The following is a 12,295-nucleotide window of genomic DNA, read 5'->3' as shown; positions in this document are numbered from 1 at the left end:
TTCTGACTTTAATTTTAATTTTCTGATAATTTGTAGTGGTATCATTTCTCTCTTGCGATTGTTTTCTTTCTCCCTCTACTCCCTCACTTCTTTTGTAAATATGAAAAATATTTCTGATTTTCAATTATATTTTTATCTCAAGTGTTTACTTAATATTACATACTGTAGCATAATTTATATATTGTTAATAGCACTTATGCACACAGTTTACTGTTTGTTCCCAAACCCATATATTGCATTTGTAAATTTATGTATGGACAATTTTGGTTGTTCCTTTTGACTCATAAAAAATGAGACTTTAATCTCCTTGTGTAATTCATACTTTGAAAGTTAAAGAATTCTATTTGAATAGCAAGTCTCTGAGTACTTGGATTTGAACAGTAAACATTTTGTGAAACACTCTATCTCTGGTATACTTTTTGATAAAGGGTTTGTTATAGCATCCAGTTAGTATTATGAAAACAATTATTAAAAGTTCAGAGTAAAAATTTTACTGATTTTCTTCCCTCTTCCTCCCATTCCCCTTCTACCCCCAGGAGAAATATATATCATTTAGAGAAAAATTTAGTCATGAAACAATCATGGAAAAGTAAACATTGTAAATGTACTATATACAAATGTAAAGAAAGTTTTTCATAATGCTTAAGTGCTTAAGGGAATCTACAGGATAATACAAACAGTACTAAAATGGAAGTATATAGCAATACAGGCCCACATTGAGAAATAACAAAGAGCTCAAGTTTAACCTTACACCTCAGGAGCATCTAACAAAGGGCTAATGTCTAAGGTCTACAAAGAACTCATACAACACAACCACCACCAAAACAAACAAACAAAAAAAATCAAAAAATGAGCAGAATAGCTAAATAGAAACTTTACCAAAGAAGACATACAAATAATCAAGAAGCCCATGAAAAAATGCTCATCATTTCTTATAACACAATCCAGCAATTTTACTTCTTGGTATCTACATGAACAGTGAAAAACACCCATTTGAATGGAATACGTGTGTATTCTTGTATTCCTTGCAGCACTATTTACAATAACCATGTTATAGGAGCAACCTAAGTGCCCGAGGACAGATGAGTAAATTAAGAAGCTATGGTTTACACACACAATGGAATGCAACTCAGCTGTATAAAGAAAAGATACTCTTGCTATTTATGACAACTTGGATGGATCAGAAGGCGATTATGCTAAGTGGACTAAGTCAGAAGGAGAAAGACAAATACCTGATGGTTTCACACATGTGTAACATAGGGAAATAAAACAAAAAGACCAACAAAACCAAAGCAAATCATACCCCAGATATCTGGTTGTAGAATTCAGGCTGGGATCAGGAGTGGGGAGGAGGCCCAATGAACCATGGTAGAACACTATGGTACCTTGGTGGTGGGTGTGATATGGTAACACACATCTGAAGAGGTGTAAATGTATACCTCTGAATCATACATAATGTTTTCAACTGGTGTTACTTCAGTAAAGATAATATTTAAAAATTTAGTATATTCTTGAAAGTTAAAAGAGAGTCGGCTTTAAATGTTATCACTTCCCTCCCTACCCCCCACATACACAGTAATTATGTGAGTGCATAGAGTTGCTAACCTTATTGTAATCATCATTTTGCAATATATACATACATCAGGTGATCATATTGTACACCTTCAATATTACGTATGTTTCATGTCTATAGTATCTCAGTAAAACTGGGGGAAAAGGCAGGAGAGAAAGTTTCTTCCCCTACATTGTAATATTTTAAAAGGCAAAAAATTAATATTAATCTTTCAGTGAACTACCAGATGAATTGATTCTGATAAGTCTTAGGTTCTTTTGTTTGTGTCTTTTAACCGAATACACAATACTTTTGGCATAGTGATGGTGTATAGCACCTCAGCTTTGCCATTTCCCCAGGGGACAGGCTGAAATTGGAACAGTTTCAAATAATGATTTTTATACTCCTAAGGAATAAGTACATTTATTGGAGAAATTTAAGTTGACAGGAAAAATACTGACAGTTAACCCATGCCCTAATTCAAGAGCAGATGGAAATGTCTTGCATGAATTGCAATTCATTAAGCAAATGTGACACTTTATTTTCTAGTCATTTTAGTTCAGGGGGCTGAAGTGATGAAATAGTAATGAATCCACTTCTCAGCATGCTGAAAGTAAAGTATGGAAAACAAATGCTAGAAAGGATTTTTAGGATTTGTGTTACCATTTTCTGATATTTGTCAAATTTGGTTTTAAAACTTAATTGTTACCACATTATCTCAAACTATAAGAAAGTTCACAGTTTTCTGAGTTCATAATGAGGTGGGTAACCAAGCTCTGTAGTTATAACTTAATAGTGTACTTTGTAACTTTCCTAACATTTACTAATAATAAGCTGCTTATTTTTTCATATGAACTGAATTTACAATTAAGAACATTACTGTTTTCTATAGAAAGGCATGTTTTTCAGGCTTGTAATGTGAAGGGTTGCTAGTGATCCCTGGGTATGTTTGTGATAATTTATCTTGGGTTATTTAAAATTTGTCATTTTTGAAGGTAAAAATTCTATTTCAATTTTGAAATATAAAGGAGATGTTAATTAATACGTGATGCATGTTTCAACCCATTTTAGACCTCAAAATTCATATTCATTTATATTTCATTCCAGTAGCATACCGTTTCTATAAAACTTATGTTCTCAACATTGCCATTTAGTTTTGGCAAATTAAGTAGCTTTGAATTTGTAGTATTTTACACCCTAGATACGGATTCCTTAATCTGTTTCATTATACAATACTTCACTAATTTTCTGTGAAAGGAAAGTGCCAAATTCTGTGGTTGATATATGTCGTTCACTTCAAAATAATAGCAGCGATACCTCTAAAAAAGCAATATGTCATATTGACAATTTTGTTTATTCGTTTAGAATTTATGTGTCATTTACAATCTTAAAAAAAGGCTATTATCACACACGGACATAGGTGACTTTAAAAACAACATGAAATAACATGACCAGGATGTTTAAAGAACAATCTGACCCCCATTTCAGTTAACCCCTTCAAAGCACAGTTCATTGTGATTAGCATTACTTTGCATAATCTGATGTACTGCCTTTTAGAAGCTTTGATTTTGATTTTTTACGTGATGTTATTTGAATTATCCATATAGCCATATACAACTTTATTCTGTAATGTAAAATTGTTATAATCTTTTTTCTCTGCCACAGTATGCTTTAAGAGAATACAAACCAGTATGTTAAAAGCAAAAACTTGATTAATAATCCCAAATTTATGTCAAATGGTCAACTTAAGTGAAGTTCACTAAATTTTGTAGGCCTACCTCCTAACTCAGTTTGGGTTGCTATTATGTACCAGTTATGCTTTATTGTATGTATTAGTTTTGAGTATAAAGTACTGCATTGGGCCTCCCCTGGTGGCGCAGGCAGTTGAGCGCCGCACTGTGAAGCTGTCCGCAGCCCCTGCAGCACCGGTTCGATCCCAGCCAGCCGGCGAGCATCCCACATGGCACAGCAGACCTCTCCTATCTCGCCCGCTACTCTTCTCAGCAGTGTATTTCATCAGTCTGCCTGTTCCCTGTTCTGTTCCCTGCTCTGTCTGTGGTGAATCCTCTCACGCCCCCCCCCACCCCGCAACTCTGACCTGTACCCCAGCTCTTGTATGCATAAATAAATAAATCTTTAAAAATAAATAAATAAATAAAGTACTACATCTACTAAAATTAAATTAAATTTAAAGGGTAGTTTAAAAAAAATATGTATCAATTGTAAAGTCTCCTCCAAATGTAGATAGACATAACACAAATGGCTTGCTTTATTTTCATATCTTTTCAACACTTGTTTCACTTCTGTGTCCCTTGTCAAAAAAAGGGCTATTGTCAGTGTATGTAGTTTATAAGATGTCTTTTTTTTATATCATAAGATTTTTTTTATTTTTTTTTATTTTTGTGCACTTCACACAACTTACTGACAGATTACCTTCACTCATTTTTAAATAATTCCTTAATATCACAATTTTTTTAAAAAAGATCCTCTTCAAAAGACCATTATCTGTAGTCAATTAGATATAATTCTGGGAAATTTTTAACATCATTTATTTGAGCTATATTGAACTGTTCAGTTGTATTTCTTTTTTGAATGACATGGTTGAAATTTAAATTCTGTATGTGACTTTTTATATTCCTTTATGTCTTACAGATGCTTGTGACTACACCAGAAAAATGGGATGTAGTGACAAGAAAGAGTGTTGGGGATGTAGCTCTTTCTCAAATTGTCAAGCTCCTTATTCTTGATGAAGTTCATTTACTGCATGAAGATAGAGGACCAGTATTAGAAAGTATAGTGGCACGGACTCTGCGACAGGTAAGAGAAAGTTATTTATATGCTTATTTTGGAGGGATGAGTAAGTTTTTAAATTTGAGTGTAGCATTCAAAAAATATTAATACACATTGTTCATGGGGATAAAGATAATTTCAGTATGGAGAAATCCTTAGCTATTTTATTTACGTGTTTAAAGTGCCCTTTCTTCCTTCCAAGTCTTATTTTATCTCTTTAAATTAACCAAAATCAGTATGGGAAAACTTTTAAACCTGTGTTGCAAAGCTAAACCTCATATTGACTAGGCATTGTTAGAATATAGTACATAGGAGACTTCTAGTGACTTATTTTACTTCTCTCTAGATTCAATGTCGTCCTGTGAAAAAAGTTTGAAATTTTTAAATATTTTTCTAAGACTCTACATAAAATAGAATTTAATTGCCTGATATGCATAATCTTAATCATTATTTTAAAAATGAGTTATGTATGTGTTGTTTCTAGTTTTCAACGCTTGCAGTTATTCATAAATAGCCCACACCAAAAATTTTAAACTCACCAATGTTTCATGATGTTCTGTCAGCCTCTGTTTTCATTAAGGGGCAAAGTAAATATCTTTTAGTACATTTGCCAGGAGTCCCATCATTAAGATGTTTACAAGAGTTTTGACCAATTCCTTTTTCTTTACAGAACATGCCTAGTTGAGGGAAAAACTAGATTGCTAATATTTTCGGTATATATATCAGCATGTACACATACAACATTGTGTATCATTTATTTTGAAGCAATTATTATAAATTCATAAAGAATTTCTAAATTACATATACATTTATACAATTGTAATTTTTCATATACAATTCATAATTATTAAAAACTAGAAAAATCAATATATAAACTAAATGTATAGAAATTATGAGTTATAAGTTTGGTTAAGTATGTAATATTTGGGGTATATATGCTAAGACCTCGATGGATATCCAAAATAACTGAACCTTATATATTTATAATTTTTGTGTACATTAATAATGTTTCATTTATAAATAAATCACAATAAGTCACAACTAATTAAAAAACAGAATAATTGTAACTATTCTGTAATAGCAGTTAAGTGAATGTCATACATCCTCCTCTCCTTCCCTTAAAATATTCTACTATACTTAACATTTCAGGCTATGGTTGACCACAAGTAACTAAAATCATGGAAAACAAACTGCAGATAAGGATGCCTACTCTAATATATATCTTAATGTATGATATAGAAATATATAATGTGAATATATAATGTGCAACATAGATATATAAGTGTATTATATGTTCTTCCTACACTTAGTACCTCCTTAATAGAATCAAATTCCCATTCTATTGTTTACCACTACTATGCTCATAACCTTTGATGACTTGCTATTTGTTATCTTAAGAAAAATGTTCAAATTCCTTAGATGGACAATAAAGACTATTAAAGCCCTGACATATCTAATTTTAATTTCTATATATTCCTTGACTCCACAAATTATTTGTTCTCTCCCTACCTCCTTTCTAATACAATTGAGTCTTTTTTAGAGATGAAACTAATCTCACTAAAGACAGAATGTATTGGTGATTATGAGATGAAAGGTTATACATGCAAGATTACATCTATCACTCCTCACACTCATCTGCTGAGAAGCTACTGTTCTTTTGAGTCTTTCAACTGTTACTTCTTCTGTGAAGTATTTCCTGGTTCACTACCCAGAATGAATTTCATCTTATTGTGTACAACCTTTTTGTTGTGCATTTTTAGTACTTACCATAGTTTTACTTATAATTGCAAAACATGCTATAAATAATATCTTAATTTTTATTCTTCACTATATTTCAGTCTGACAGAAGGAGTGAAATAAACATATACCCTGCAAACACCAGAGGTATTTTTCTGCTAAAAATCCATTTTTAACAAGAGTATATAATTCATGAATATATTTCATGAATATATTTATTCATGAAAAGAATCTGTGATTGTTTTCATGCTTCCAGAGAACTATCACAACTCTTCTCTTTTTATTTTATTCTTGTGATTACCAGCTGTTCCCAGAAGATGGCAATGTTTTACATAGCATGTCAACATTTGTAACTAACATAAAGCACCTTAGGAAGCTGTTCTAATCCAGTGTGTAGATTTTGTTTAGATTCAGAAATTGCATGGTGACATTAGGGACTAAATTCGCAACACACTAGGCATGGTTGAGAGAAATTTGGAAAAGAAATAGGCTAAATATGTTGCTAACAATATTAATAATGATGTTAATAATAATAATGATGATATTAGTTGTATTCTTAACTGATTTTGCTTTCAGTGAGTAGGAAGAAAGTATTCAAACCTAGATAATATGTGAGAGGAAATGTTATAAAAATCCACTGCCTAGTTTTTGGTCTAATGATAAAGAAGAAGCTGTCAAGTATTCAGTTTTATATGAATATGTATAGCGTATAGAGAGCTTTGAGATTTGGCTTCGGGTATAAAGTATCAAATTACCTCTATTTACAAGAAACTATTTCTCATATAGGCTTATCTATATTGAGAATGTTATGATTACATTTTTTTAAAAAATATATACTCTTGTTAAAAATGGATTTTTAGCAGAAATATACCTCTGATGTTTGCAGGGTGTCATGTTTTTAATATCAAAAGACCTTAAAAATTGATTGACTATCTTGTTGGAAATGATTTTAAAGTAAAAAAATCACTTTTATTCCATTTCAGGTCAGTACCATACAACATAGAATTTTTCTAACTATTCATAGAACTACAATTAAAATTATAGTAATCACTATAAATGAAGTTTCTTAAATATTGGTCATCATTTTCTCTTATTTAAAGTTCCCTTGTTTGGTCAGGTTTTGTTGGGATTTTGTTAACATCCCTAAGATTTTTTTAGTGAAAGCAAATTTATGGTAAAATGCCGTATATGTATTTTATCCTCATTTATGTTTCTGTAGATAGGTTCAGTGTGTATGAATCTGTGTTTTATTCAATATGTTATCTCCATCGCCTAAAGGTTGGGTCCTAAGATAGTGTTGATGGATGGGTGATTCTGGAAATATATTACTCACATTGGATTACTTTGTTTATAACTTGAGTCTTCTAGACTAAGCAAATTTTACTGAGCTGCTTCAGAAACCATATGAAGTTATTGATATAAGTATCAAGAGAACATTGTGATATCTTTCGATTGTGAAGTGAATAGAAGACTTTGGTTTTTTTTTTTTTTTAATTTTATTTACTTGTTTTTTTATTTTTGCAGAGAATAACTGGGGTATAGGACAGAGGTGCAGAGAATGGGAGTGGGTTGAGAGGATTCACCAGAGACAGAGTGGGGAACAGAACAGGTAGACTGAACAAAATACACTACTGAGGGGAGCAGCGGGTGAAACAGGAGAGGTTGGCTGTGTCATATGTGGCTTAGCTCCCTGGCCAGGCATTGAACTCAGGCTGTAGCAGTGCTAGCACTGAGACTTAATCCTGAGGCCACCAGAAAGGCCCAGGTTTTGGCCTTTCCTTGGTTTTATCTTACAGGTCTATTATAATTAGAGAACAACATAGTCCATGTTATTTTTACTTTTTGGAATTTATTTAGGTTTTTGCGACCTAATAACACATTTACTTGTTACAAAGTTCTTTTAGCCAGTTAATATTAATTCCTATGTGTATTTTCAAACTTATAGGTACAGATTTCTGTTACCCATCTAGTATATCAAGCCTGTGAGTTGTAACTTACAAGGTCTTACCTGATAGAACTCTGAATTGACCTCTAAACTTCTCTGTCCTCTTCCCTCTATTCATCTTCTTTTTTGCCCAGGTTATTGCAATTTCATATCCTTTGTGCCTTTTTTTCTCTTTGAAGGTTTTTATCCTTTACTCATCTTTTAAATGTTCTTTCTTTAGACAGACTGCGATCACTATATTATCTAAAGTGGAGTCCCTCTTTAAATTACCCTTTATGTTATTACCGTATTTACTTGACTGGTGGCACTTATTGGTATTGACTACTGAAATTACCTGATTTATTCATTTTTGAATTTTTAGTTGTCTCTTTCTCCACTAAAATGTCAACTCCACTAAAATGTTAATATCATTAAGATAATTTAATAGTCTGGAAAACTTTCCCTTTGTGATGATGGAATAGTTGTGTTTTGGTTCTCAAGAATTCATCTATAAAGGAATATACTCAGCTATGTTATTGTACGGTAAACATAATACTGCGCCATAGGTAGAGGAAGCATTCTATAGTAATGGAAGCAAAATGCTGATTTTATAAATGGGTCCTCAAAATTAACAAAAAATTTTAAAACATGGAAATAATTTTTCATTATACGTACATATATATATATAGTTTAAAATATTTAAGTATCATGCAGTCCTATCATTTTAAAATTTAAACTTGTAGAACACTAAAGGCATCCACCTCAATTATTTTAGACTTTTGTGTTTTTGTATTTGAAATTATTGAATTTAAAAATAAACATTTTTAATTATTAAAATTACAAACTGGTAAAACAAACTAAAACTTAATTCATGTTACCTTGTTAAATTTTTAGGAGAAAAAAACATTTAATATGATTTTCTAGTTCATGATATCTACTAAATTACATTTCAAAATATATTATCCAGATTCCAGGTTTATACCAGTTTTCTCCCCAAGTTATCTGCCTTTTAGACTTATATTACTGTTCTATATTTCCTGGTAGGGGGGTCTTTTCTTGCTTACTTACAATTCACTGTGGTTGAATCTATTTGATATATTAATAAAAATAATCCATCTCATGTAGGTTGAATCCACTCAGAGTATGATAAGGATTCTTGGACTCTCTGCCACCTTACCCAATTATCTGGACGTTGCTACATTTCTACATGTTAATCCCTATATTGGACTTTTCTTCTTTGATGGCCGCTTTCGACCAGTTCCCCTTGGACAGACATTTTTGGGAGTTAAAAGTGCAAATAAGGTAAATATTTGTTTTAATAATTATACCTTTCTAAAAATGTGTTTATTGAAGTATTGTTGAATAGTTTGGGATTAAAAACTCCAAAAGACCATATCAATAGTACTTCAAATATAAACATCTAAAACATCTAGACAAAATCAGACAAACTCCCTTAACTCTGTGTGGGAGAGTGACTCCTTCCAAAAAGTTAGGTGTCTTGATTTGCTATTCTTAACATGTATTTTATATTTTCGGCTCTTAAAAGTTTCAAAAGGTATTTTCATGTGATTAAAGGTATGTATGAAATAATAAAAGATCTCTTTAACCTAGTAATAGATATTTTCATATAATATTATTTAAAATTAGTATTACCTTATATGCAGTTATACCTTAGCAATAATATGGTAATAAACATGCAGTGTTGTAAACCAATGTTATCTCAATAAAAATAACTAAATTAATGAGTATTTTAATAAAAAATGATTTTATAGTAGCAATCATTAAGAGATACACTCTATTAACTTATAACCTTTCATAATTACCATATTAAATATATATATATATATAGCATCTCTAAGATTCTTTATAGTGTCATAAAATGTTTGTCCAGTTTCTTAAATAATATTACCATGGGCCATTTCACTATTAGTATGCTTATTTTAAATATTTATTTCATTTTATGAAGGAATACTTCCTTAAAATGTATACATTTATGGTGCGGCAGACCTCTCTTATCTCGCCCACTGCCCCCCTTCAGGAGTATATTTTGTCAGTCTGCCTGTTCTGCTCCCCACTCTGTCTCTGGTAAAAAGGCTCACCCTCCCGCACATCTGGCCTATACCCTGGTTCTTGTATAAATAAAATAAAATCTTAAAAAAAAAAGCATACATTTATTATTCTGTTTAATGATACATTGTTCTGTGTAAGAAATGGTTTTAGGAAAAGATTCACAGTCCATTTTATTTCTTTGCTAAAACAAGATAGAAATCATTTGTTAATATGTAAAATGATTTCGTTACTTCTTGTCTAGAAACAAGAAGTAAAATTGTACTTAATAGTAAAAATAGTACTTAATAGTACTTTAATAGTAAAATAAGGACATTTTTACCTGATATTGCTGTAAATAAAATATATCAGAAGTGACTGTCACTGTGACAGTTGCCATGCTCCATCTGCAATTAGATAAAGGAGAATTTTCAGATTTATGCACAAAAGTATAGTTCATGAAATGGTAATAGTTAAAATATGCATATGTTAACCTTCATTTGTTATTTCAAGCTTTTCATTATTGATGCTTATTTTTTCAGCCATATTTATATAATTTGGTTATTGAGTTTATCTTAATGTATCATTAGGACAGATGTACAGCTATTTATTTATAGCTTCAGATTTGTTCTTTTAATCTTTTAAACAATGTTTCAGATTGTGTCAATTTTAACAGATGGTTGTCACCAAAAGATATAAAGAGAAGAAAATTTTCATATTCTTGTCAGCCATCTTAAACATGTTTTTCTTTTAATATCATCATACAAATGAATAAATCATATAAAGCTAATGAAATTCAAAATACCTTTTCACTGACTAAGTCAACATTACAATGATAAAACAAATGGTGTTAGATAAACTGTCATTTTGAAGGTTTAGAAATTTGGCAAAATTTTAAAAGTTTTCAAATTTTAAAAGTTTCATATTTTTATCTTATTAAAATGCATTATTTTTACACTCAGCTCATATGTACAGTTGGTAACTATAAAGTATTTCCCCAGAGTGTCATTTCATATATTTTCTAACCACTTTTTAATTTGTCATTTCGTATAAATAGAAATCCTTCTAAGTTTCTCATTTTCATTCAGAAACTCATGTGTTCAACTGTCATGGAAGAACATGGGTGCATGACTCATCTTCTTTAAAATAATGACTGTGGTCACAATCCAAAATGTACTGAAAAAGTTATTTGGAATTTTTGGGGGGAAGTTGTTTTTTGAATCATTAATCAGGAGTAATGTGATTTTCTTATCTTAGTTACTATAAGTATCATGTATCTGATATCTTAGATATCACACTATAAATACCATATATCTGAAGAGGTGTATGATCTAGTACCCCTAAATCATACCCAGTTTTGTAAATCTGTGTTATCTTACAAATTTTATCTGTACAAATTTTTTAAAAGTTACATATTTTTAAAGTATTTACCTTATTAGAGCAAAAAATCATAGTAACTAATTATAATTCAGTGTTAAAGCATAGTAATTTTAGAGGTACATAAAGTTTTCATCCCCTCCAAGTTCCTAATAAAGCTAAAGAAACAGACTGGGTCATTTGCCTACTCCTTTGGGTTAACCTAAATCTTCCCTTTTTTGGTTTGAAGCTTTCTCATCATTAGCAGGGGGAAATGAGACTGTTAATTAAATAAATTTTGGTTAATTTGAAGAATATTTCTGTATAAGAATGCTACATTCTATATAGACATGATAGAAATAGTATGTTTTCTTTGATTTCAACTTTATTTGCCATTACATTTTACAAATAGCATTTTGTTGACTTTGAGAATTACATGGGAAGACTTGATTGATAACTTATAGAATGGAAATAGAAAACCAAAGTCTGAAAAGTGGCCTTCTTTGGGGGAAAACAGATATTATATAATAACTTAAAAACTTAAAAACTATTCTAGAATATCTATAACTATAATAGCATATTGTCTTTAAAGTTACTGTCTTTTATTATTTTTTTTAAGATTTATTTTCTTTATATAAGAGCTGGGGTACAGGCCAGAGGTGTGGGAGTGTGAGAGAATTCACCAGAGACAGAGTGGGGAGCAGAACAGGCAGAGAGACCAAAAGCATTGCTTGAGGGGAGCAGTGGGCGAGGCAGGAGAGGTCTGCCCTGCCATGTGGGTATCTTCCCTGCCGGCCAGGAATCAAACCCATGCTGCGGACAGCTTCAGCGCTGTGCTCAACCTGCTGTGCCACCAGGGAGGCCCTGTTTTTAGTTACTGTCTTTTAAAA

General features: G+C 31.2%; 1 protein-coding gene across 2 annotated transcripts in view; it reads left to right on the top strand.

The window, feature by feature from the left end:
* ASCC3 (activating signal cointegrator 1 complex subunit 3) overlaps positions 1-12,295 on the top strand; it is a 257,561-nt gene that overhangs the window by 72,481 nt on the left and 172,785 nt on the right. For both annotated transcript variants that reach the window (XM_037520154.2, XM_054699051.1), the window contains exons 11-12: positions 4,205-4,369; positions 9,129-9,305. In XM_037520154.2, the coding sequence (XP_037376051.1) occupies positions 4,205-4,369; positions 9,129-9,305 (342 nt within the window). The remainder of the gene's footprint in view (positions 1-4,204; positions 4,370-9,128; positions 9,306-12,295) is intronic.

Source organism: Talpa occidentalis, unplaced genomic scaffold (genome assembly GCF_014898055.3).
Source record: "Talpa occidentalis isolate TD23 unplaced genomic scaffold, MPIMG_talOcc4v2.1 talOcc4.2, whole genome shotgun sequence".
NCBI lineage: Eukaryota > Metazoa > Chordata > Mammalia > Eulipotyphla > Talpidae > Talpa > Talpa occidentalis.
This window is presented reverse-complemented; position numbering and strand designations above follow the sequence as displayed.